The sequence below is a fragment of the Camelina sativa genome, chromosome 12 (genome assembly GCF_030686135.1).
Source record: "Camelina sativa cultivar CO46 ecotype springtype chromosome 12, ASM3068613v1".
Classification (NCBI taxonomy): domain Eukaryota; kingdom Viridiplantae; phylum Streptophyta; class Magnoliopsida; order Brassicales; family Brassicaceae; genus Camelina; species Camelina sativa.
The window spans coordinates 19985653-20012520 of record NC_141891.1 but is presented as its reverse complement, the minus strand read 5'-3'; the positions used below and the strand labels follow the sequence as shown (position 1 = coordinate 20012520).

The 26868-nt window shown below is 34.9% G+C and overlaps 3 protein-coding genes and 1 non-coding gene across 6 annotated transcripts; all 4 read left to right on the top strand.

The window, feature by feature from the left end:
* Positions 1-1235: 1235 nt before the first annotated feature.
* Positions 1236-2261, top strand: LOC104732235 (polyadenylate-binding protein-interacting protein 2). 3 transcript variants are annotated; one of them, XM_010451773.2, is made up of 3 exons: positions 1236-1414; positions 1488-1784; positions 1870-2261. In XM_010451773.2, exons 2-3 carry the CDS (start codon positions 1517-1519, stop codon positions 2049-2051), a joined length of 450 nt encoding a protein of 149 aa, XP_010450075.2. In that variant the 5' UTR covers positions 1236-1414; positions 1488-1516; the 3' UTR covers positions 2052-2261. The 3 variants fall into 3 exon arrangements, with proteins under 3 accessions (XP_010450075.2, XP_010450076.2, XP_087333925.1); XM_010451774.2 differs by having other exon boundaries at positions 1240-1414; positions 1876-2261; XM_087477799.1 differs by having other exon boundaries at positions 1329-1784; positions 1876-2261.
* A 5338-nt stretch (positions 2262-7599) lies between these two features.
* Positions 7600-8157, top strand: LOC104732234 (putative defensin-like protein 20). The gene is made up of 2 exons (XM_010451772.2): positions 7600-7709; positions 7809-8157. Exons 1-2 carry the CDS (start codon positions 7652-7654, stop codon positions 8036-8038), a joined length of 288 nt encoding a protein of 95 aa, XP_010450074.1. The 5' UTR covers positions 7600-7651; the 3' UTR covers positions 8039-8157.
* Positions 8158-10815: 2658 nt separating this feature from the next.
* Positions 10816-11525, top strand: LOC147930784 (uncharacterized). Its single transcript, XM_087477030.1, has 2 exons — positions 10816-10877; positions 11003-11525. Exons 1-2 carry the CDS (start codon positions 10816-10818, stop codon positions 11523-11525), a joined length of 585 nt encoding a protein of 194 aa, XP_087333156.1.
* A 13344-nt stretch (positions 11526-24869) lies between these two features.
* On the top strand, positions 24870-24976 carry LOC147930783 (small nucleolar RNA R71). Its single transcript, XR_015576902.1, has one exon. It is a non-coding gene; the product is annotated as a small nucleolar RNA R71 (small nucleolar RNA).
* The last annotated feature ends 1892 nt before the right edge of the window (positions 24977-26868 follow it).

The following is a 26868-nucleotide window of genomic DNA, read 5'->3' as shown; positions in this document are numbered from 1 at the left end:
AAACTATGAAGTCTCATGACCACAAAGAAATATATATCAACCTTAGGCCTTCAATGTTTTGTAGATTTTGAAAGAGATTTTAGTTTTTATTTTTCAAACATTTATTTTTTTACCAATCAAGATTTTCCTAAAATTTAAGGAAACTATTTCGTTGTAATTTTCCATTTACGATTCTAGATTTTTACGTTAATTTTTTTCTAAAATCAAAAACCAATTTTTGAGATTTTTTATTTAAAAAACAATACCAAAATCTAAAACTAAAATCTAAAATATAAAAACTGAAAACTAAATTCAAAAACTGATTTAGAAAATAACATCCATTCATGGCCTAAATCACTCGTATTGTTAGAACTTAAAAAATACATAGCTACGACATGTTATGATTTTGACAGAAAAAAAATATTTATTTAAGTACGATTACGTTTATGGGTGAATTGGTGTGGTAACCAAAATAAAAAAGGTTTGTAGAAAATAACCAACTAATAAATAAAATTAGGTGAATAACCATTGGTCAGTACAAATTTACCAAAAGGGCAGTGTTGGTGGTGATGGAGTAGTGGTGGCTGGTGGCCGGCGTCCGGCGGAGGTTCGGCGGAGGTAGTCCGGCGGTGGTTCGGCGGTGGTCCGGTGGTGGTCCGGCGGAGATAGTCCGGCAGAGGTGATCTGGTGGTCCGGCGGTGGTGGTCCGGTGGAGGTAGTTCGGTGGTGGTCCGGCGGAGGTGGTCCGGTGGTGATCCGGCGGAGGTGGTCCGGTGGTGGTCCGGCGGAGGTGGTCCGGTGGTGGTCCGGCGGTGGTCCAACGGTGGTCTGGCGGTAGTCCGACGGCAGTCCGGCGGTAGTTCGGCGGTGTTCTGGCGGCGGTCCGGTGAAGGTGGTGGTGGTTGATAGAAGGTAGAAGGGTTGGTATTGTATTGGTATTGAATCAAGGGTAAAATTGTTTATATTGTAGATTATATAGTGTGTATAGTATTTATACGGTTAGAGTAGTTAGATAGTTAATTATAATTTTTTTTTGAGTTATCTGTGCCAATTTCCCTACGTTTATTTCGTTTACCCTAATGGGCTTTTTAGCTACGTTCTAGAAATTTCCTTCTTACCTTAAGTAACACAAAAAAATATCTTCAGTTTATCTAAACAGTAATAATAATAAGCAAAACATAGTACCTTATCCAGTAACCAAGGAGCGTATTATCCAATTATTGTGCATATCTACACCGTCAGATCACCCTGTTATTATTCATGACCATTAGATCGTCATTGTACCCGTCACACGTGTCTGTGACTCTTACCGGGTTTTACCGGCTACTACTTGCTTTTCTCTTGTTTAAAAAGCCGTTCCAAGCTTCCTCACATCTCAATTCATAAGTGTGACTCGCTCTAAGACTCTTCAGTTTGACTCGTTGATCGGAGAAAGGTACAAAACTTTCTGATTCCTGGTTTCAATATCATCAGTCAGTTCATAATTTTCTGACAATCTGAGTTCGTAGGAGTGTGTGAGTTTTGTGAGGTTTTGAAGATGTCGGCGATGGTAGATCGGAGGTTGTTATCGACGTTAAACCCGAACGCGCCGGTGTTCGATCCGGTTGGATTTCGTGAGGTCGAGGACTTTTCACCCAAGTGGTGGGATCTGGTGACGACATCCAAATGGTTCCGTGACTTCTGGCTCAGTTCCAACTCTGAGTACGAGTTCGACGACGGCGACGATGATTTCTCTGTTTTTGAAGAAGAGTTCGAGGAGATGATCGCTTCGTCCGATGGTAGATCTACGGTTGATTCAGTTACCGGTAACGATTTGTGGAATCTCTACTGTTTAAATTGTCAGATCTGAGAAAAGTTTCTCATAAGTGTTTTTGTTAATTACTATGGCAGAAACAGATGTTGCTAAGTATTTGAAGATGCTTCTGAACATGGCGGAGACTGCGAAAGAGAAGCTGAACAGATCAAAGGTGTCGTTGATGTCGTCGTGTTCACCAAAGTGTAGCCAGAAGAAGAAGCACATGAATCCAAATTTCTGTTGTCGCCGTAATCATCACATCTATCAGCCACGGTGAAGCTTCTAGATGGTGTGGAACTAAGCTCCTTCTTTGATCAGAGTTGTCTGTGAATATATAAAATAACGTTAGTTATGAGCTTTGAAATCGAACCAGATAAAGTGTTTCTGATCTGTTCGGTTCTTGTTTCAATTTGGGTCATAAATTTCGAATGCGGTTTGTACTTTGGTTAAAATAATATCTAAGCGAGCCTCTTGCAAGTTGAAACCATACCATAAAAATAAGTCTTTTGGAAACCGATTCTAACAAGAACAAAGTTGAAACCGATAACAAACACACGTTAGACCGAACTAATTTTGGTTAAGACTTTTAGCTAAAACTTTACTACACAAAACTGAACCCAAACCAACTAACAAATATGCTTCCTAAAGACAGTGGTGCTTCTTTACATAAAGACTGACGAAAATACCAAATTTTGGATATACGTTCAATTTGGGTGACCAGCCAATAATAATTTTTTTTTTAACCAGCCAATAATTATATGTTCATTATTATTAGGTATGACCACAGTTATGGTTATCACGGTTACGGTTTTTTAACCGCCAATTATGGTTATAAATTTTGTTTAACCTTAACCATAACTATTTAATAAACGGTTAAATAGTTACGGTTAAATACGGTTCCGGTTGAAGCAGTTACAGTTATATATGATTACGGTTATTTAATAATATGATACGGTTGATATTATTTGATGATATAATATAATTTATATTACTTATTTATAATTAATATGTTCTTTTAGTGTACTCCTATTTCTATATATCATATGATTCATATTAAATAAATAATTATTAGTATATTTTATTATGTTTTTAAAACGGTTATGGTTAACAAATTACGGTTTAACTATGCGGTTAACCAACTTTTTTGATACGGTTACGGTTAATTAACAGTTATAGTTAATATAATTTAACCATATAGTTATGGTTAACGGTTACGGTTTTTAACCATTTTATACGGTTACGGTTTGGTTACGGTTCAGATACGATCCGGTTACGGTCCGAAATATGGTTATGGTCCGAAATATCGTTATGGTCCGAAATATGGTTACAGTTTAATTTTGGTCATGCCTAATTACTATGTTAAAGACTTAAAGTTTATAAGCAATCGGCCAAATCCTTAACTATAATTCTAGTTATTAATATGAAACAACTCCTTTAATTCGTCTCATCTATATTAAGATTTCTGAAATACATTTCAATCTCTAGTCTTTAATAAGTAGTATAAACTAGGTAGTAATCCGTGCTACAGCGCGGGTAAAATATTTTTATATAAAATTTAAATTCATAAATGTAAGTTAGAATTTTATTATTTTAAATACATCAATTAAGTATTTGTACAATATTGGTATTAAATCCAAATATCAGATTTCAGTTTGGTTTTAGTTTGGATTATCATGCGTATATAATCCCATCCGTACTTTCCCATTCCGATCCGTCTTGTTCCATGTACCATCCCATTTTATCTTTTAAATGATTACTCGTGTAACAACCCGTTCCGCGGACCCTACTAACCCACTGTTAGCTGCCCCAACGGACCGTCCGTGGATCCTGCTAGCCCACTGCTAGCCGTCCCAACGGACTCCAAGCTGGTCCTGCAGAGCATCGATCCTAACCTATCACTGTGGATATCCCAATCTACCAATAGGTTATTGGTGCGCCAGACGTTCCTCGAACCCTGGTCCCCACCCTTTAACAACCTTCCCACAAGACAAGCTGTCACCAACTGATCTGCAGGTCAATTGGTGACAGCTTGTCCTGTGGGAAAGTTGTTAAAGGGTGGGGACTAGGGTTCGAAGAGCTATAAGCTTCTTAAGACGTCCACTTGGAATTTAAAACAACCAATAGGGATTAAACATGTCACTAATTAGCATTTTAAAAAATTTCCAGAATTTTGTATATTCAGATTTTTTTTTTTTAAATAACCAATCGGGATTACATCTCAATACTTAACATTTTTGGAATTATATAAAATTTCTATATTAAAATAATTATAAATAAATGTATGTACAACGTCCCACATCGGCTAGAAAATTTTTAGACAATGGCTGTGAACCATTATAAATAAGACTAATATTCTTCCAACTACAAATGAGAAGTAACCTTGATTTATCATGCATTCAAATTTAAAAATATTATAAATATCTATACTAATAAAAGTTGGAGCTATAAGCTCTTTAAGCCGTCCACATAGGATTTTAAACAACCTATCGGGATTCGACATGTCACTGATTAACATTTTTTAAAGTTTAAAATATTAAAAATATTTAAACTCTATCAAAAGTTTAAGTATCATTAATCTCTTTTTTTGTGCTTTACATCTCTTATGAACTGTAAAACATGTTTTTGTGTATGACTTTATAGGTGATTTGATATTGTTTCAGTAATTTGTTTTAATTTTTGGATCTAAGGAAGAAGGATTAACGTCGCAAGACCTTGATTTGATATTCTTTGAGTTAATTTTTGAGGTTTAAAAAAAAGGATCGGCGACAAACACAATTTTATTAGCTATATATGTATTCATATTACTTTCTCTACAAGTAATTTGCAATTTTGTAGTATTAAAGATTTTGGTTCAAAAAGTTTGAATGCATGTGGATCTAAAACTGAATAATTATATAGGTGAAAGTATCAATAATTGAGTGCATGTGGTGACTATGATGATCCATGAAATTTTATGAGAAAATAGGCAATGATTTTTGTCTTGGAGTTTGATGGGTTAACAAGTTTTTTGGTAGTCTAAAAAAATGGTTTTAAATGATTATTCAGTGGAAGAATGTGAGGAAGCTGATGAGGAAGAGGAAGAAGAAAAGTACAACGAAAAACCGGGATAAAAGTAATGATGATAATTATCATGAAAATTTGACAATTAAAATGACGAGAAAGGATATAAATAGTAAGTAAACAGTGAATAAAACACGAAGACGTAGATGGTGACGGTCAATTAAATATGAGAAATAAGATTAATTCATGATTCTAAAATTTTCGTTTGTCTGATGGTCAAAGAAATGGTTTAGGATATGCAAGGTCACCAGTTTGAATGTTCAATCCGTCTTGCCTGGACGTCCAGTTAAATTGATGATTCTTTTGATCAAATTGGATTTTTTAATACAATTGATTTATATATATATTTTTTCTAATGTGTATCTGAAATAAAAGTTTTGCCTTAATAGAAATTTAATTTTTTTATAAGATAATATTTTATAACTGTCGTCAATCATATATAACTGTTACCAAAATATATCAAATAAACTCACACATAGCGTGGGTTCAAAACTTAGTACATTTAAAGATTTGTCCATATACGATATATGCATTCTAAAAAAGTAGATAGACATATTAACATAGTGTGGTGGATATACACAATATGAAATTGTCGTGTAATATAGAGCATCCGGAAATTGGAAGATGTATTTCAGGTATTGATGATTCTACTACTAGTGATGAAAAATGCCCAAAATTTTGCATTATTGAAGGGTGCGAAAGCGGAGGAATGGATTCTGTTTTTTTTTTTTGAAAAGGAACATATATGTCACTGTTATAATGTAGATTAATATACATCTATAAATTATAAAGATCTAAAATATAAAGATGAAAAAGAAGCATTTCATTGTTCTAAGTGCAAAAATTCCATGTCCCTTCTATTCATTCATATCAGATTTGGAAACATCTAAAACAAAAAATGAATCACACACACACTCATATATATACTCTAAAATTTCATAATATAGAATAATAAACAACACCAATTTTATGTAATTATGTATTTAAAATTGTGCACTTGTTCTATTTATTTTTTAAGAAAATTGGCAAGTCTTTATATGAAATTCGGGAAAATTCCCAAAAAAACATCAACTATTTAATATTTGCCTGAAAAAAACATAAACTTTTTTTGTCGCCAGAAAAATACCTAGACTATTTTTTAGTTGATAAAATATACACGAACTACTATTTTTTTCCAGTTTCTCGTCGTCTCCGTTACGACCGTGTTACTAGTTTTAAAAAAAATTCCAGAAAAAAACACAAAGTATTTATTGTTTGCCAGAAAAATACATGAACTTTTTTTCTTTGCTTGAAAAATACATAATTTTTTAAACTTCATCAACACTTCTCTAAAATTTTATGAGATCTCCACCTTTGTAGACCTTTGTACACATTTCAAAAAATATTCATCTCTTTAGTTTAGTACCTTTTATGATTCTTATAGCCAGTGTAAATCATCAAATGGGCTGGTGTACGCAAACTTGATCGAGATCGTAGATTATAGCCATTTTGTAGGACATCAACTCTTGTAACCTAACCAGATTCACCATTTATTTATGCAAAAACAATACTCATTAAGAAATTTGGAAATCGATTAATCTAATTGTGTATTTTTGTTCTTGAATTTAGTTATCATAAATAGTAGTGAAAACTTGTATGAAATTCAAGAGAGCAGAGAAAGTTATGAGTTATGATCTCTAACATTGTTAGTGGAAAAATAAGAAATGAAAATTATGTATTTTTCAGGCAAAGAAAAAAAAGTTCATATATTTTTCTGGCAAAAATAAATAGTTTGTGTTTTTTTTGGATTTTTTTTTAAATAGTAACGCCGTCACAATACCATTAACGGTCGTAACAGAGACAAGGAGAAACTGGAAAAAAATAATAGTTCGTATATATTTTATCAACTAAAAAATAATTGGCGTATTTTTCTGGCAACGAAAAAAGTTCATGTTTTTTTCTGGCTAAAATATTAAATAGTTGGTATTTTTTTTGGGAATTTTCTCTATGAAATTCTACATATGTAGAAATCTCCAAGCATTTGAGACTTTGTAATGAGATAACTATTCCATTTTGTAACAACTTAACTAGCATGTATATCTGTTGATGAATGTCTGGATATATTAAGGTGAAAAAAATAAATGATCACATATGTTTAAATGTACAAAACCGACTTGACATCATTTTTCATTAACCTGGAAATTTCAGAATTCATTGGACCAATGTTCTTCCCAGGTTCTTGAACAGACTTCGATAATATTATTTTTAGATAATCTTCCCTTTCAAGGTACTCGAATGAGGAGTGCTCTCCTTCGAGGTGGAGCTAGCAACTCACAACTAGTAAATAATCATTTGGTTGACATTATATTATATATTCCTTTGTTTTAAGTTATATTTTATTTTATTAGTTTTGCTTTCTTAAAATTAATTAATAATTTTATTTTACAATTATGTGTCTGATGTTTTCAAAATATTACATTGTGTGTCTTGAAGGAAATGAAATTCTAACCCTACTGGCCTACTTCATATTGGTTTGCGCTTTATCTTACAAAGTAAATAAATACATTTATTGAAATAAATCATGCATATTACATCTTTACATAAAGATAGTAACTAGAAAGTTAATAAATTGGTCAAATTTTTAAGCTATTTTTGTTGTTAATGTGTTTTATTCGTTTGACCAATTAAATTTATGTTCATTACTCTAAAGATAGTGTTCCAAGAAACTCTTGATGGTAATTCTAATTATAAATACCAAACAACTACTTCATTTTTTTCCATTCAAAGAAAAGTATCAAACATTAATAATATTTGCTTTAGCCACCAAACAAGAGAAAGATGTTAAGACTAATGATTATTTATTTGGTTTTATTTGCGACTATTGTGTTATGCATGGGTATTTTTTCTTTAGTGTTTAATATTAATACATTAAGTTTTTTTTTTATCTGAAAATTTTATGTATGTAATTAACAATCATATTGTTATTGAAATTTAGGTTTCAACAAAATAGACGGAGAAACAAACATTGCGCCGTGGGTATACGAAATAAAGTCAAGATGTTGTAGAGAATATCGAAGTCTCGGAAGATGTCTTCCAGGAATAGATGATAATCCTGATAAAGATGGAAAATGCTGGAAATATTGTGTTCCAGAATGCAAAAGAGGTGGCTTTTGCAAACGTTTTGGAAAAAAACATATATGTCATTGTTGTTGTTCGGGTTCATAGGTGTCATAAAAAAAATATAGTGGTCTAATGTGTAACCATTATACTGTAAGGCATGAAAATTTTATATATTGGACTTTTTAGTTCAAAAATAAACATATAAATAAGTATATGTTTCTTAACTCTTTTTGGCATCAAATTTTAAAAGCTCTATTAAAAAAAAATCACATATCATCATCGAAATAATCAAAACTTGAAAATTCAGAAAAAGATATAACAATAAATAAAACTAGTTTCGTCTATATATATATACTAGATAAGGGCCCGCACGATGTACGGGTTTAAAAGTTGTCGAAGAAAATAAATCCTAAATCTTAAACAATTTTTTAAAAATATATAAAGAAAATTTATTTCCTGAAGTAAATATATAAATAATTTAAGTTAGAGAATATTTGTATTTACCTTCATACATTTATTTATATTTATATATATTTAATATATTATAACAGTTATTACAATAATCTAAAGCTAAATTATATTCCACTAAAACTTTTGCCAAATACTCATCATTATAGATATTATTATTGTCAAATTTCAAAAACGTTTCACAACTTATCCACAAAATATTTTACACGCAACAAATTCATCAAAGCAACATCTAATAAGTAATCAAATACAATTTTACTCTATGTTTTACCATTAAAAATATGTTCTTACACCCAAAATTATTTTACTGTTAAAGTATGCTCCTATTCACCACCTATAAAATGTCTTCTAAACAAATTAAACAAATTTTATGTTCTTTTACTTTCATTTTGGCATAATTATAGTTCTTATAATTACTAAAATTGTTTTGTGACATAATTTCTTTAACCATGAATTTTTTTTTACTCCAAAGATATTTTGGATGAACAACTGTGAAAATCATCTACTCGATTACAATGATTTTATGATTAATCCAATAAAAGTTGAGAAATTGAAAGAAAGTTAATATAATATAATAAAAATAAAAATTTGAAAATTATTCAAAAAAAAAAAATTCTTTTGACATAACTTATGTTATTCTTTTTAAACTTGTTATTCATTATTTATTTATAATAATAATATACATGCTTAGTGAATTACTTTTTTGTTTATACATGTCAAAATTTTATTGAGAAAACATGTATAATATAAGTAGCATACAATGAAAAATAGATTAGTTTTGTTAATTTTTCTTTTTGATTTAGAATTTTTTTAAAAAATATAAACATGTAAATTTTATTTAGATTTAATGTTATTTTCTTAATTAGATGTTTTGAGAAATAATAATATTTGACACATGTCAACATCTCATCATTATACTTGACACATGTCATGATACTGTTAATGACTAATTTGAAAACCCAACTTTATATAATAAAATAGCATGGGTAATAAGTAGCATAAATATTGTGACTAAGATATAATCTATTAGGGTTTATGAATTATGATCTAAAACTAAAATTTTTTATATGAAAATTTTATCAAATGGATCATAAATCAATAAATTACAACATTGATATACAAAATAGGCATTCAAAACAACATTTACTGACAATTACAAGTGAAAATATGTTATGTGTCTAAGACCTTCTTCATCTAACCCTTTTTAATACATAACCACATTTCACATGTTCACTTCTATATATACTCCAAAATTTCGATTCAACTTATATATTTCAAAACCTACAAATGTCACATAAAGGAAAAGTTATATCTATATATATATATATCATATTGTTTTATATCTTGAAATTATTTTAGAATAAATTGATTTGATATTTTGGCACAAAAACTGTGAAACAAATATTATAATTTTTTTGTCAACAAATAATTATTATAATATTCTAATATTTTATAGCTTGAAATTAGTAAAGAATTTAATAACCATCACATTATATTTTTCCAAATTATGATATTAATATTTAAATCTTTAATTATCAATAATTTATTTTGTCAGTTTATAATATTAATATTTAATTCTTTCTTATTTGCAAAATTATAATGTTGTGGTAATTATATAAAATATTGATAAATGATACCTATGTAAAATGATAATGTTATGTTAATTATATAAAATTTTGATAAATGATATCTATATATAATTACTAAAAGAACATTGCGTACATGTGACAACCTGTCCCGCGGACCCCACTAGCCCACTGCTAGCTGCCCAACGGACCGTCCATGGACCCTGCTAGCCCACTGCTAGCCGTCCCAACGGACCTCAAGCTGGTCCTGCAGGGAATTCGATCCTAGCCCATCACTGTGGATATCCCAATCCACCAGTAGGTTATTGGTGCGCCAGGCGTTCCTCGAATCCTGGTCCTCACCCTTTAACAACTTTCCCACAGGACAAGCTGTTACCAATTGATCTGCAATTTTTATGTGACAACCCGTCCGTGGACCCCACTAGTCTCACTGCTAGTTGCTCCAACGGACCGTCCGTGGACCCCACTAGCCCACCGCTAGCCGGCCCAACACACCCCAAGCTGGCCCTACAGGACATCGATCCTAACCCTTCACTGGGCAAATGGAACTATTCATCCAAATCCACAGTAGGTTATTGGTGCGCCAAGTATTCCTCGAACCCTGGTCCCCACCCTTTAACAACATTTCCACAGGACAAGCTGTCACCAATTGATCTGCAGATCAATTGGTGACTTATTTTCGGTTCTCACTCTCTGTGGGTTAACTGGGTGAAGCGAGAGCTTATTCGGTCTGCTTCCTTTTGGTCAATTAGCGAGACAACAAGTCATGGCAGTTGGATGTGGAAGAAGTTACTAAAATACAGAGCCCAAGTCAAGGTTTTTTCTTCGATGGACATTAGAAGCGGACTGCAAACTTCATTTTGGTTCGATAACTGGAGTCCCTTGAGAAGGTTATATGATGTTTTGGGAAATAGGGGATTCATTGTTTTTGGTGTCCAGTCCTCTGCTTTGGTGGCCTCAGTTCTTGCTTCTACAAGAAGACGTCAACATTGAGATGTTTTTTTGAATGCTATAGAAATAGAGTTGGACAAGCTACGTGCCAGAGGTCCCTCTCGCGGTTTTCCACCTCAGATACTTGGCTGCAGATCCGCCAGCCTAGACCGCAGGTCGCTTGGTATAAGGCTATCTGGTTCTCAGATTCTGTCCCCAAGTTCTCTTTCATGCTTTGGTTAGCTGTGAAGCGGCGACTTACAACAGGGGACCGTATGGCTATGTGGAATCGAGGCATTTCTCCAGCTTGTGGGTTTTGCCAAGCTCCTTTGGAAACATTGGAGCATCTGCTCTTTGGCTGTGTCTACTCTTCCCAGATCTGGGCATCTTTAACTCGTAATATACTCAGGCACCGTTACACCACTCGATTTGATCAGATTTTCTCCCTTCTCTCTGAGTCGACTTTCCACGGCACCAATTTCTCCTTCGCCTTGTCTTCGACTTGGCTGCAGTCCACACTATCTGGTGTGAACGTAACAAACGGCGGCATGGTGATCGTTCAACCCGGAATCTTATCTTACGCGGAATCTAGACCGCTTGGTCCGTAACAATCTACTCTCCATTCAGCGGCTCCACCCGGACAAGCTGAAGTATGGTCTACAGATTTGGCTACAATCTCGATTTTGAGCTCTTCAGATTTATTTAGGCTATTTAACATTCTTTTCATTTGATTCTATTTTTTAACACCCACTCAAACAAAGGACGCATCTATTGTAAAAATGTTTTTTTGTTTGAATAAATTTTACATTCACTAAAAATAAATAAATAAATAAATTTACACACAATTAAAAGTACATCTAAAAATAATTTAGCACGGCTGTGCTTTATGTGCATACATTTATGAATCATCATAGTCACTAATATCTTATCAGTGCATGTTCGTACTTCGTATAGCAATCAAGTTTTAAAAAATATTTTTTTAAAAAAAGTTGTAAAGGCAAAGAGGTGATTTTTGCAAACGATTTGGAAAAAAACATATATGTCATTGCTATTATTCGGGTTTATAGGTATTATACAAAAATTGTAGTGGTCTAATACGTAACACATGGAAACATTTTATCTAAAATTCTATTACTCGAAATTTAATTTTAATTTGTTTCTGTTTTTTTACTGTCGGTATGAAAAAAAGAATAAACGATTGGCCATGCTCTTTTTGAATTCTTCCTCGAAATTATCATTAGCTATTAACCTCTTTCAGGCAGCAGCACTCCAAAAAAAAATAGAACTCTTTTTGAAGTATATATACTATTAGGTCAAGTCTAATAGAGTTGCTCATCAGATTACTAATTAAAAAAAAAAATTATATACTAAAATAAGATGAGAGAAAATGTAGAACTGTTCTTGAATTGCTTATTTGAGAAACGTTTCTTAATTTTTTTCTACATGTGTCATTTTAGCAGTGATTTAATCTTAATAAAAATATTAAGATTATTATATTATTTTCTTAGAAACTTTCACCATTTCTACCACTGATCATGCTCTAAAGAATGCGGTTTCCAAATGTTACATTAACTTACTTGAAGATTTTTTTTTTAATCATACTGATAGGAATTCACAAGCTTTTAGTAAACTAGTCAAATGAGAATTTAGCCTGAAAGATGACACAAATTAAGGAACATGAATTTGACTATCAAATGATCATATATTTGATAGACAACGAAATGAAAAACCTCTTTGAAATTTTTTACTGCTTAAGGCCTTGAATGGTGACAGTAATAATCACAAAGATATTGGTAATTTGCGTTTTCTGTTTTTAAAAAAATTGGTTGCGAAATTTTAGGTTGAGTATTAACTCATGAACCGCACTTATTTTCTAACAACCTATTATCCAGCGTTATTTCAAATAACACACAGACAAACAGCATAATATTTTTTTAATGTTTTTAAATATGTAAAACAAAAAAAGCTAAATCGTAACTAACACATATTTTAAATAGATAAAAGAGTTATTAGTATTTTTTCTTTCTCTCCTTCAAATAATTTTTAGAATGCATTTTTAAAAATTATTCTTTTTGTCTTTTTTATTTTATCTTTAAAATAACTTTCAAAATATAATATATATAAATAATTTTGGTAGTATGTATGTATAACCATTAATAAATCCAGTTTTTTGATAATAAATGGATTTCTTTTAACACTTTATATATCATAACAACTTGTTTTGTAAACAATATATTCCATAGTAATTCTTTATATTGTGTAGTATTTTTTTTATGATTGAACTTGTTAATTTATTTAAGATTAAATAAACATTTATATGATTAAATTTTATATTCAATAAAGTTTCATATTTAAAGTTCATAAATGATATATTAAAATTGTTTGTTCAATAACCCTAACTTTTTTTTAAAAATATTTTTACCTAAACTAATATTGTTAATATATTAAAATACGTATCCACACTAAAATTTTTTCACCAATCATACATTATTTTGCACCGTTTATTTTCCCAAAGCCACTTGTTCCGCATATATTTCTCCCGCACGAACCACAGTTGAAACGATCCGACCCATTTTTTTAATTAATAATACTAATTAAACTAGTGGTTCCATACCCACTAGCCACCTAACCACAACCAAACCAAACAGCGTAAAATAACCAACATATCTTGGCAACCAATCTTGGAGTTATTTTTAATTTGATTAATGTTTGGTTGAAAAAAAAAAAAAAAAAAATAACCAACATATACCAATATCCAATAACCAATAATAATGAAATAATAATTCAATAACTCAAACCAGCAGAATCATAAACCAACAATCAGCATCATAGCAACATTTTATGACTCAAGTCTAGCAGCCTAACAGAAGCCATGCCACAAATCAATGAGCCACTAGAACATCCTCTTCTTCAACGCCTTGATTTCACGATCACAATTTGCATTTACCTGCACCACAACACATACAAGATGCGTGAGTATTTTATAAACACTCAGTGAGGCAATCTTCCCATTTACTGGGCTATACACACAAGCAATTAAGAAATCTCTTACCATCAAACAACAATCAACAAACAAATAACAAACCAGGACAACTACATCGACCGACACCAACTGGGGTTGCATCGACCCACACAAGCTTGTATCCACCAATACAAGGTTCCCCTGCATCGACCTAGGAGTGTCAATCAGGCTGACCCGGCCCAGCCCGGCCCGGCCCGAAATCCGTAAAATCCGCATATGTTTGAGCCCGGCCCGGCCCGACCCGAATATTTCCAAGCCTAAATTTCAAAGCCCGAGCCCGGCCCTAACAGAGCTACACGGTTTTTCGGGCTTTTTCGGGCTTATCTTACCGATCAAAAATTCAAACTTATAAACCTTAAAAAACAGTGTTTCAAAATGCACTATAAGAAAAAATCAATCAAAATTTAATAACTCATTTATATTCATTACAATCAACTTAATTTAATATAAAAAGTTTAAGACTAAACAAAATTTCAATCCTTTAACCAAATAAACAAATATATAATTCATATAAAATATCATAGATAAAAATTTTTAAAGTATTAAGTATGGTTATTAAGTAAATATAAAAACTAGGATTAGAGTTTAAAACTTTAATTACAATACATTATTAATCAAATATTGTAATCAAACAAAAATGTTAACAAAAATGTACAAATATTTTTGTTAAAGGGTTTTTAGGACTGGCCCGAGCCCGCTCGGGCTAAGCTCAAAAAACCCTATAGCCCAAACGGGCTGTGCCCGAAAGGCCCGATTTTTTTCTGGACATATATATTTAAGCCAGAGCCCGCTATTTTCAGGGCCGGGCCAGCCCGCGGGCTTTGGCCCTAATTGACATGCCTACTGCATCGACCGACACTAACACTGTATCGATCGACACTAACACTGCATCGACCGATGCATGCTCGACATTTCACAAAAATCCCTAATTGCATCGATCGATGCCTCCACATGGCATCGACCGACGCTCCTAGGTCAAATCACGCTATCCTCGCATTGCATCGACCGACGCACAAAGTGCATCGATCGACGCACATGCCGAGCATCATCTTCCCCAAAGCTGTTTGCCGGATCTCCATTCCTAAACCACCAAAACACAAACCAATGCCACAAAGAAGCCTCCCAAAGCCTCTTGTGGCTCAACAACGTTCTAACAAGCCAAGAAATCAACTATATAACACGTAAACAAGAAAAATCAGAGAATCTCAAGCTTAGATAAGCCATGGTCATGCACTCACCTTTGCCAGGAAGATTCTGACCTTCAAACAAGCGGATCTACACTCCTAGCAAGCTCCTACAACACTACAAGAAAACAGGCTATTTGCGACTCCAATAATCGTCGCTCAATAGTCGCAAATAAGGGTTTTGTGACTCTTTTGTGACCGTTTACGATGGTCGCTAAAAAACGGTCGCAAAAAAGTTGTATATTAGTGACGTATATGTGACCGGTTGTGGTAGTTGCATATTTCCAACTAAACTACAACGAAGTCTATTTGGGGACATTTTTGTGACTGTATAGAGCAATCCTATGCTTACGACGGTTTTGGGACTAATTTAAGATTCTGGGTTTAGCGACAATTTTTGTAATTTGGATTGTTTACGAAGTGGTCACATTTTTTGAATTGGTTTGGTCACAAAATAGTCCTATTTTTTGAATTGGTTTGTTCACAAATTAGTCACGGTTTAGCAATCCTAAATCTGATTAATTTTGGATTTTGAAATGATATTAATCAAAAGGAATGATGATTTAAAGTACTAATCAAGCAAACTTATCATCCCAAACAAAAAGATCATCCTAAACAGCCAACATAAAGTATCCAATAGCAAGTTCATTAAAAAAATAAGGGAAATTGGAAGTTCATTAGTTGGAAGCAGTATTAGAGGAAGGGGAATTGGCAACTTGACTGGAGGCTGGTGTGGTGCCTCCTTCAGTGGGTTCTGCAGTGGTTGCAGGCGCGGTCACTACAAGAAAATAGTGTTATTGCCACGATATTTTTGCAATGATTGTATTCGTTAAGATTTTGTAACATTTTTTTGCTATATTTTTGCAATGATGAATGCAAGTAACAATTTTATTACAAATTTATTTCAAAATAGTGATAAAACTGTCCGTTGATTTTTTCCATTACAAATTAGCAACAATACTACGACATACAAAAATGTCTTGCAAATTTTATAAGAAAATATTCAACGGTTATGAGTTGTGGCTATTTTGCAAAAACAATTCAGTAAGAATATGTGGCAAGATATGTGACACCTTTGTCACCGTATTTACAACAATTTATAACTCTTTTGCAACATATTTTTCTATGAAACTATATTAATATATATCATCTTTAAACTCAATTACTAGTTAAAACGATTATAATTTAACTGTCACTGTAAACATTATAAAAGATTTCACCTGATAAGTAAATTAAGTTTTGCTTATGATATAGTCTCAAACCTCCTAGTTGTTCATTATTTAAGCAACATAATAAATATTAAAGTACACATGTAAAAGGAAAAAAGAGTCATTCATGCTAGGTGTTCATTATCTAAGCTAGGCATTAAACTAAACATCTAAAAAGAGAAAATATATTGTAAAAATGTGCGTAGTGCTATCATTTTGTTTCTTGTTAAAACAAAATATCGTTATCTAGTTACAACATAACGATAATACTTGAAAGATTTAGATATTATTCAGTATCAAAGATTTTATTTTATTCTTTCTTTATATATATAGTTTATCGGCACAACACATTAGCAATCAAAAATTTTCTCCAAAGGCCAAACACTTTTTCCTTGAAAATCATGTAGAGAATGATAAAGCTCTCAAACAAAAGTTGGAGAAGATTTATAAAGAGATTGCAGAAATGAGAGAGACTCAGCAAGCTTCAAGAGTTAGATAAATTTTTGACATGTTGTATTCTCTTCCTTTTTTCTACTAGTTTCACTATATTTTACTTAGTTGTTTTAGTTATGCTTTTTAAGTTTTTATTCTGAACTTAGTTCTTATTTGTGGTTGATGTTTTTCTATCTTTTTTTTTGCATTTTTTGGAATATTTCAAAATTTGATTACTTAATAAAGTTATTTATACCATAATATATATATTTAATAGAAGAAAGTATTAAATAAACAATTATAATTTAATAAATCATGTGCCAAACAAAAATATAGAAAAATATTGTGATTCATATTAGTGTTGCAAAATTATGTGAAATTAGGCAATGAGATTTATGACTATATATTGACATAAAAATTTAATATTTGCAACAGTTTTTTGTTGTGAGCATGTCATATAATATATGCGTTGAACGTATGAAAATTAATTACTAAAATTTTGTAACAATTTTTGCTTTATATTTTATGCAGCATTTACTTACGACAACTTATAGTTGCATTGGAACATCGTATTTACGCCATTAATTTGTTGCATTAATACAACACATATAGCAATATATTATAACGTTGTAAATTTGTAATAAAATTTGCTATACTTTTTATGTGGCAATCATTTGTAACAAATGAATGTTGCAAACTTATGTCACAACTATACGACAAATTTACTACAGAAGTAATGTTGCATTAATACGACAATATAGCAAGGAGTCCATTCATTGTAAATTTTGCAATATATGTGCAACAAATATCAATTTGCAACACTCAAATAGCAAGAATAGAAAATGTGTCTCAATTTTGTTGCATTCTCAAATTTGCAACAATATATGGAGTTATTGCAACAGATTTTATGTAGCAGTAACACTATTTTCTTGTAGTGGGTAGCTGGATTGGTGGCTGCAGGTGTGGATGATACAGGAGGAGAAACCATAAAAGCTTCAAACTCAGGTTTTTTTTTCTATCATGAAGAGGAAAAGTTTCTTCATCTCAGCTTGAGACTCTTGGTGTTCCTGATCACGTCGTGCATTCTCAGTCTCGTGTTCAGAAATCTTGCACCGAAGTTGATCTTGAAGCTCCACAAGAGTTGATGGAGAAGCGCTCGCATAACTCTTTGTCTTTTTCCTTTTCTTTAGTGTCTCCACAAGTGATCCAAGTTCAAATAGGTTGCCATTGTTATCTGTATGAGTACACTAAACCAAAAGATAAACATTCAGTAATCATCATAGACAAAAAGGAACCAGATTTTTTTTTTAAAAAGACAGAAACGAATTACCTGAAGGGAAATTTCATTTCTTTCATCAAGGGAAAGATTACGATGTGTTGAATTCTCTGAACTATCTGGACCATCTTCGTCCGTTTCAGATTGTCTCTCTTCTATGGTCTTCTCATACGTCTCAGCAACTTGTTTCGCTTTTTGATCCACAAATGATCCATCGGGCCGAGTGTGTGTTTTAAGAAACACTTTCACCAGTGACACATGACGCCCCAATTCTTCCTCCTACAACGATAGTGAAACAGATTAAATCATGGAAATATCAGAAAAACTTTGAGGTGAAGTGGATGGAAAGAGAAGTCTTACCATTTCTTGATGAGCTTGCACAAATGATTTCTGACCAGCTAAGTGTTTGTGCACTCCAAGACCTCCATGAGTAGAGTTTCTGCACTGTGAAGCATTCTCACTCTTCTCAATGGCATAAGGGGTGTTCTAATGTTCGCACATAAGAGGCCATAATGTATCACCAATCCATGGTGGTTGTACACCACTCCTCTTAGCTTGACTGACATTGCCTTTCATCCTTTTCTTGACTATCTTCAAGAAACCTTCTTTAACGAGATTAGTACTTCCGATATCCCAATTGTACTTCCGCTACAATAACACAAAACAGTTTAGTTAGCAACAATACCAATTCATATATTGAGTATAGAAATAAGGGAGTAAACCTTACCGCAAATGCCCTGAAATATCGCTCTTGAATGGGCAGTGGAGTAACTTTCCAACTGTAGTAAGGTCCATCAAAATTTCTCCTAAAAAATCCAGCAATCGCTCGAGACAGCTTTCCTTTGTGCCGGTTAAACCTGTTAACATTAACTGTCTAAGTCTTCTACTAAATATGGACTTGAAGATGTTGAAACTATTGAATAACAAACAACAACTGAGTAGTGAACCTATTATCTCAAACTAGTGAACACATTAAAGCAACCGAGTAGCAACCGAGTATCAACCGAAACAACTCCAGTACTATCAACTACACTTAAAGATACTTAAAGCAAAACCGAGTAACAACTACACTTCTACATTTCAAGAAACATAAAGCAAAAGCAAAGGAGAGAGTTTTTATACCATAGAGTATCGACTCCAGGGATAGGATGCTCAGACAAGAGTGGTAAATGTTCTCGGCCTGGAAGAGCTAGCAAACCATCCAACAGGTCTTGGTAGTAATCGACATTTGGATCAGGGTTTTGTTGCTCTTGGTTTCCTTCTTCACCATTATCTTCCTCTTCATGATTAGGGTTGAAACAACCCGACCCGTTTTTTTTCCTAATAATAATAAATACAATATATAATTAAGCATCCTATACTACTTAATTAAACCAACCCAAACCACAACTCATCATAAACCAACAACAACCAGTATGCACAGCGGAAACACACCAACAATACAAAACTAATATGTCATCAATACAATAACATTCCTAACCATTCTATCAAACAACCTAGCATAATCCAATCCTATCCAAGGTTCCAACATAAACTATATAACCAACAACACACAAACGAGACCCTAGATCATCCTCCTCCTCATTGCCATGATTCCACGTCACATACCTGCACACCACAAACAACAATTGAGATGCGTAAGTATTATCACAAATACTTAGTGTGGTAATCCTCCCATCTACTGGGGTATACACATAAACAACTGAGATTTCAATGTTAAGCAACACAAAAAACACAACAAACCAGGAAAAATCACGCATCAGACAAGTTGGTGTCGACCGACACCCTCCTGGTGTCGATCGACACTGACTCCGCAGACTCGTTCTGCTCGAAGCCGATCATCAACTCTCCATTTCTAACCATCTCCAATCCGTCCCAAACTCACCCAAAAGCTTCATGAACCTAAGGGAACCATAACACAACCACCACAAGCAAGCAAACACCAAAAATAACATAGAACAAGCAAAACAAAAGAGATCTCACGCTTAGATCAGTCATGGTCGTGCACTCACCTCTTTTTGCAGAAAGTTCTGACCCAAAAACGACGAATCCAACCCTTAGAAGCCTTCTCCTTTGCTCCTATCACAAGATCTCCAATCCACAGCAACATATCTCACCAAACAAGCCAAGACTCTCTCCAAAAGCCTCCAAAATCTCAAGAACACCTTTCTCCCTCTTGATTCTCTCTAAAAATGGCGACCAACAACCAAACCCACGACTTAGGTCAAGTTTCCCATTAAATACTTGGTTTGGAGATTCCAATTAAACCAAATCGACCCAAAATCGACAAATTAAAACAATATGGTCGAACCAGAAAATTTGTTGTCGATCGACACCCCTCCCTCCCCTCCCCCCAAATCACCAAATTTGGTTCGCGGGTGTTACAAGGGTTTTGTTGCGGCAAACCAAACTGATAATTCAGAACTTGCTCCGGTTGAGGAGGAGGCAGTTGGTGAGGATTCAAAGGCGGTGTAAGTGTCCTCCGTGGTGGATGTGTACTCGATTAAGGATTTGTCCTCCGTGGTGGATGTGTACTCGATTCAGGATTTGTCCTCCGCGGTGGATGTGTACCCAATTCAGGAACTTCCCTCGATGGTGGATGGGTACTCGGTGATGGACTCGTTATCGGTGCTGGATTTGTCCTTGGCGGAATCTGAGAAGGATGACTTTGGTGTGAATGCGTTGCCGGTTGTGTCGCAGACTGTGTCCATTCAGAGGGGTTCGATGAATGAGAAGAGGATCTGTTATTACCATTGAAGATTCGGACACCTGTTGCAGTTCTGGCACCGTGAGCTCTGGAAGAACCCTTACCCTTAGGAGGCATTAGATCGAGAACGGAGGATAAATCGATTTAGAGAAAGAGAGAGTTGAGAGATTGGATTGAGGAAGGAGAGGATTGAGAGAATAGATCGATCGTTTGAGAGAAAACCGATCGATCTGTTTGAGAGTTGAGAGGGTTTTTTAGAGAGAATTCTAGCTCGAATGGGAAAAGAAAGTAAGAAGTGTTAAAATCATTTAAGTGTTTGCCTAGTTAATAACAAAACTCCGTCGCTCTTTAGTCGCAAATCAGTCGCCTATAAAATAACTGGGGGGGGGGGGGGAACTGTGACAACCCGTCCCGCGGACCCCACTAGCCCACAGCTAGCCGCCCTAACGGACCCCAAGCTAGTCCTGCAGGGCATCGATCCTAACCCCTCACTGGGCAAATGGAACTATTCATCCAAATCCACAGTAGGTTATTGGTGCACCAGGCGTTCCTCGAACCCTGGTCCCCACCCTTTAACAACCTTCCCACAGGACAAGCTGTCAATTGCATGTCAATTGGTGACAGCTTGTCCTGTGGGAAGGTTGTTAAAGGGTGAGGACCAGGGTTCGAGGAACGCCTGGTGCACCAATAACCTACTGTGGATTTGGATGAATAGTTCCATTTGCCCAGTGAGGGGTTAGGATCGGTGCCCTGCAGGGCCAGCTTCGGGCCTATGGGGGCAAGCTAGCGGTGGGCTAGTGGGGTCAACGTGACGGGTTGTCACAGGAACACCAAAAATAATTAGAGAAATTTCACTAATTACGTGGTGGGAAGATAAACCGCCAAAACATGGTAGCAAATCAGTCGCAACATTAGTAACAACGCAGTCGCAAATAGGTAGCCAAATCGTCCAAAAATAAAACAGTAGGGAAATGGTGGCAGGTTAGTCGCAAAGTGTTACTCTTTTGTGACTGTATGTTGTTAGTTGCAACCCAAAAGCTTGATTTTAACACATTAAGAGCTGATTTGCAACATAAATCACTCATATAAGTAGTAAATAGTAGATACAATAGCAAGAGTTAGTAAAACTTTGTTTTTATAACACAAGATTAAAAAATTTCTAAAGTCCTACACATACTTCCATGGTGACATGTAATGCTTAAGATAGTTTTGGAACTTATGCATGTTTGTTTTGTAAACATTAAAATTTTGGATGTTGAAAAAGTTTTAATAACTAAATTCATTCAAATACAAGCTTAATGTATAACTAATGATGTAAATACATCTCAAATATGAAATTTGAGATACAAAAAGATCAAGAGTCGGTAGGTCATCTCAAAGTAGTCGCTACGTCAGGTGTTAGTCGCAAAACCATCGCAAAATGTGTTGCAAAGGCGTCGCTATATCGTAGCAAATAAGTCGCATAGTAGGACAATTTTTACACAGTTCTCCAAAAATCAAATTGTTGGACAACGGTGGCAACTTAGTCGCAACCTGTTAAGCACCAAAACGGTAGTTGCAAAGTAGTCACAAAGTGCGTCGTTTTTGCACTAAATAATTTTTGTCACAAAAGAGTAAGAATATGGTCGCTAAATTGAGACGAATTGCGATTGTCTTATTTTGTCGTTAATAAGCGACCATTTTCTCTCTGTTTATTTTACTGTCGTTAACACGTAGTAAAATAGTCACAAAAGTGTCGCAAATATATGCGACTAAATAAACAGTCACAAATAGGAGTCTCAAATTGCAAGTTTTCTTGTAGTGCAACGATCCTAACTTCAGATCTCCCAAGAACAGCCACCAATCATCAAAATCTCACAAAAAACGCTTAAGAACTTCTTCTCTCTTCTCTTTTCTCAAAAGGGGCCCAAACTCGGCCAAACCCTCGAGTTTCTACTTTTATACTCGATTCCAAGGTTTTCTCTAACCCCAAAACGTAACATTTAATTTAAACTTGTTTGCGAAAACCGATCTTGCATATATCGACACCACACTTGCATCGATCGACGCACATCCCAAACCAAGATTCCGCTTTGCGGATGTTACAGCAGTTGAACCAAACTGCACCGCACTGTCAAATCATTTATTCCGCACAACCAAATCTGCTGTCATCATTCGGACCCTAAGTCATAGAAAGTACCACATAAAATTACTTATCGAAGATCTAAAAAATAAGATTATGCAAATCGATATTAGTTTGAACCAAGATAAAAAAGAATACATTGTTTAATATGTTGTGTGGATTGATGACTCTTCTGTTTGGGAACAGGTTTCTGACTTGGAGCATCAGTTTTGGAGCTGTTCTGTCTCGGTCGTGGAAGGGTGTCGATCGATACCACCTGGTTGGTGTCGATCGACACTGCTTCTGATGCTCGTGAATTTGCTTCTCTGCAGCTTATCTGAGCAATCTTCTCAACAGAAAACGTCTGTCCATCAATGGTAGGAGCTCTCCTCAGTTTATCCATCTCAAAACTCATACTCAAACCATCCACATTCAGTGTTATGTGTCCTTTCTGCACATCTATGATTGCACCAGCTGTAGCCAAGAAAGATCTTCCTAAGATGAGAGGATCTTTAGGCTCTTGATCATACTTCAGCACCACAAAGTCAGTAGGAATCATGAAATTCCCAGCCTTAACTGGAATATCCTCTAAAACACCTTCAGAAATTCTTCGGGATCGATCAGCTAGGATTAGAGAAATCTGAGTTGGCTTGAATTCTGTCATCCCAAGTCTCACAGCAACAGAATGTGGCATCAAGTTGATGCTAGAACCAAGGTCACAAAGTGAGTGAGAAAACCTTCCTGCTGAGATTGAGCAATCAAGTACAAAGCTTCCAGGATCTGGTAACTTCTTAGCAGTCCTACATTGAATGATTGCACTCACTTCCTTAGAGACAACCACTTCCTGCTTCTTTTCCTTCTTCCTCTGTGGAGGCTGGTTTAACAGAATCGCACTGACATCCTTAGTAAGCAGTGCTCCTTCCTCAAGGCTCAAACCATTTCATACCATTCTCTTGACATAGCGCTTATGTGGTGGTGAAAGCTTCACTGCATCAATCAATGGCATCTCAATCATCACCTTATCCATCATAGCTTTGCATCTAGCTTCCTCCATCTCCTGCTTGGACTTTCTTGGCTTGGGAAAAGGAACCTTAGGCTTGTAGACCCTTTCAGCAGCTGGAACCTAAGATTGTGCAGTTTCTGGGTTCGTCTGAGAGGAGTGTCGACCGACACCCAGGTGGTGTCGATCGATACCATCATCTGAAACCGAGAGATTTGTCGATTTCTCTCCGTTTTCTGCAGAAGCAAATTCACCATCACCTTCATCTCTCACTGATTGCAAGCATGTATGGGGTTTGACTCAGCTCTTGCTGGAAGAACACTCTCTTGTCGTTTAACAGACCCAACAGTCTGTGGAACTTGAATCTCCAGCTTCTTAACATGAACATTCAATGCATCAATCTTCCCATTCAGCTTAGTGTAGACATTGTCAATCTTCCCATTGAATGTCACTGTCAATTGCTTCTGTCCTTGCAAAAGCTGCTCAAGCATGGCTTCCATTCTACTCTCTGAAGAATTCTTAGGAGGTGGAGACTGATAAGATGAGTTCCCATATGTCCTTGTATAGCCATTGTTCTGTTGTTGCTGCTGATTCTCTGGCTTGGAAGTGTAGCCTGAAGAGTTCCCACTGTAAGGCCTATTGCCTTGTTGATTTCCAAACTGCTGTCCCTGATTCCCATACACATAGTTCACATCTTCCTCTTGGTGTCCTTGATCAGGTTCTGGCTCATATGTCTCAACCTCAGCAGCAAAATGAACAGATTTCTTACCCATAAGGAGATCATGCACTGAATCCAGCTTAGCATTAACAGAAGCTAACTGGTTTGAATCAAATCCTCCATGCAATCTCTTCTTTTCAGCATCTGCTCCCTTAGTGCTATTGCTAGAAGCCAAATTCTCAATCAAAACTTCAGCATCTTCTAGAAATCTTGTCTTAAAGTTCTCATGACTTGCAGCATCCAAAGCTAATTGATACTTCCAGTCACACCCTCTAAAGAAGATACTTAGCAATTGAACCTTGAAAAACCATGGTGTGGAAAATCCCTCTGATAAGCTTTGAATCTCACCCAAGCTGCCTTGAAAGCTTCATCTGGTTTTTGCTTGAATGAAGAGATCTTGACTCTCAGCTCATCTGACATTGCATCATCATAGAAGTGGTTAAGGAAAGCCACCTTGATATCATGCCAGTTTGTCAGAGATCCAGCTGGCAAATGCTTCAACCACTGAGATGCCTCTCCTGCAAGTGAGTATGGGAAGAGCTTGCAGAATATGAAGTCCTCAGTCACTCCATTAGCCGTGATACTGGTCACAAGATCATCAAAGTGCTCAATGTGGTCCAGAGGCTTCTCATGGGGCAGGTTTGAGAAAGGTCTCTGCCCAACCAATTGAAAGTAAGCAGGCTTCAGCTCAAAGTCATTCCTCTGGAATGGTGGAGGAACAATTGCAGACCGGTTCTCATACACCAGATCAGCCCGGTTGTAGTCAGCAATGATCCTGATCAAGTCCCGGTTTTGCTCCTGTCGTCGAACTGGGTTCTGTACGTGGTTGGCAGCTCCACGTCCGTCTGCTGCAGGTGGGTGTCAATCGATGCCACCTGGTTGGTGTCGATCGACACCAAGATCCGGATCATCAACGACACCAGCTGGGTGGTTCACGATAGCCTGCTCGTTGACAACAGGTTCAGCAATCACGTTTCCTTCTGCATCAAGCTTTTGGCCCTGCTCATTGCGCAAGTGGCCCTCTTGATCCCTCAAAACACCAGCCTCATCAAGCATCAGAATGATCGTATTAACCATCTTCAGAGATTTAGCTGCTTTTCAGTTCTCACGCTCAAGTTTTCCCAACTCTTGGTTTGACAAATTCACAGTAGGACCAGACTTGTTGCTCCTTGTGTGAGGTCTAGGAGGCATGCACCTGAAACACACAAGAGAAAAGAAAACAAAAGCGTGTTAGTGTGAAAATAAAAAGAAAAATTTAGACATAATCAAAAACTCAAATCTAATGGTAGATCAAAGAGTCCCTGGCAACAGCGCCAAAATTTGATATGCTCAAATTTACCCTAGAGCTACTCTCTCAAATTAAGAGATCACTGCAGTACTTAGGGGTCGAATTCCACAAGGACTCAAGACTACACAATAAATTATAGAGTTTTATAATTATGCTAAACAGATTTAAATTGAATTAAAATAAAGAAAAGCAAAATATTAAATAAAACTTGTTGTAAATTCAGAAAATCAAAAAGCTAGACCTAGGGAATGTCTCAGGAAATTATGAAATATTAAATCAATCAATAAATTAGGATTCAAAAAATTAAGAACAGATCTAGAACTCTAAACACTTTTGTAAATTAAATCAGTTCTCACTGCAAATAATATCTAAATTTAAAACCAGAAAATCCAAATCTCTTTGTAAAATTCTAGGTTAAAAATCAGCAATAATATCAGGTTTAGATTGTTCACAAAATTATTAAATCAAATCTCTTTGCAAGAAATAATTTTGTTCATCAAAAGGTTTTATTAGGAAAATCAATTATATTTTCATATCAATTTATTTTCCTAAGGTATTAATTCTAGAAGGCCAATCAAGGATTAATATGAAGAACAACCTAAGATGAAGATCTAGATAGATAAAGAATCCTAAATAATCAGATCTAATAATTCATAAAATCCCTGTGAAAAACCCTGAACCTAACAAGCAAACTACTCAGACATATTCAATGAAGAACAAAACATAATTCTGAATAATAAGCAATAGAGATTAAAAAGAGTAAGAAGGAGTTCAAGAATTCTTCTCTACAAAGCAGATCTGATCTCTCTCTCTCCAAAGCTCTCCAAATCTCACAGGGTTGCAGGAAAAATAAAACTTGATAGAATAAAACTTAAGGGTTTGCAAAAACCTAAAAACTATATATATATGTCCTAAAACACGTCAGGGACTTATGTTGCAATTTTGGAAGACTTTGGGGCAGAATTGTAAAACTTCCAATTTTGTGATTCTTCATCGCCTGAAGAGAGTATCGATC

What these genes read in the sequence shown, in the direction of transcription:
- LOC104732235 (XM_010451773.2), top strand. Translation starts at nt 1,517, where the DNA reads ATGTCGGCGATGGTAGATCGGAGGTTGTTATCGACGTTAAACCCGAAC. An exon ending in TACGGTTGATTCAGTTACCG is followed by an intron (nt 1,785 to 1,869) that starts GTAACGATTTGT and finishes TTACTATGGCAG; the next exon opens with AAACAGATGTTGCTAAGTAT.
- LOC104732234 (XM_010451772.2), top strand. Translation starts at nt 7,652, where the DNA reads ATGTTAAGACTAATGATTATTTATTTGGTTTTATTTGCGACTATTGTG. An exon ending in GACTATTGTGTTATGCATGG is followed by an intron (nt 7,710 to 7,808) that starts GTATTTTTTCTT and finishes ATTGAAATTTAG; the next exon opens with GTTTCAACAAAATAGACGGA.
- LOC147930784 (XM_087477030.1), top strand. Translation starts at nt 10,816, where the DNA reads ATGGACATTAGAAGCGGACTGCAAACTTCATTTTGGTTCGATAACTGG. An exon ending in AACTGGAGTCCCTTGAGAAG is followed by an intron (nt 10,878 to 11,002) that starts GTTATATGATGT and finishes TGAATGCTATAG; the next exon opens with AAATAGAGTTGGACAAGCTA.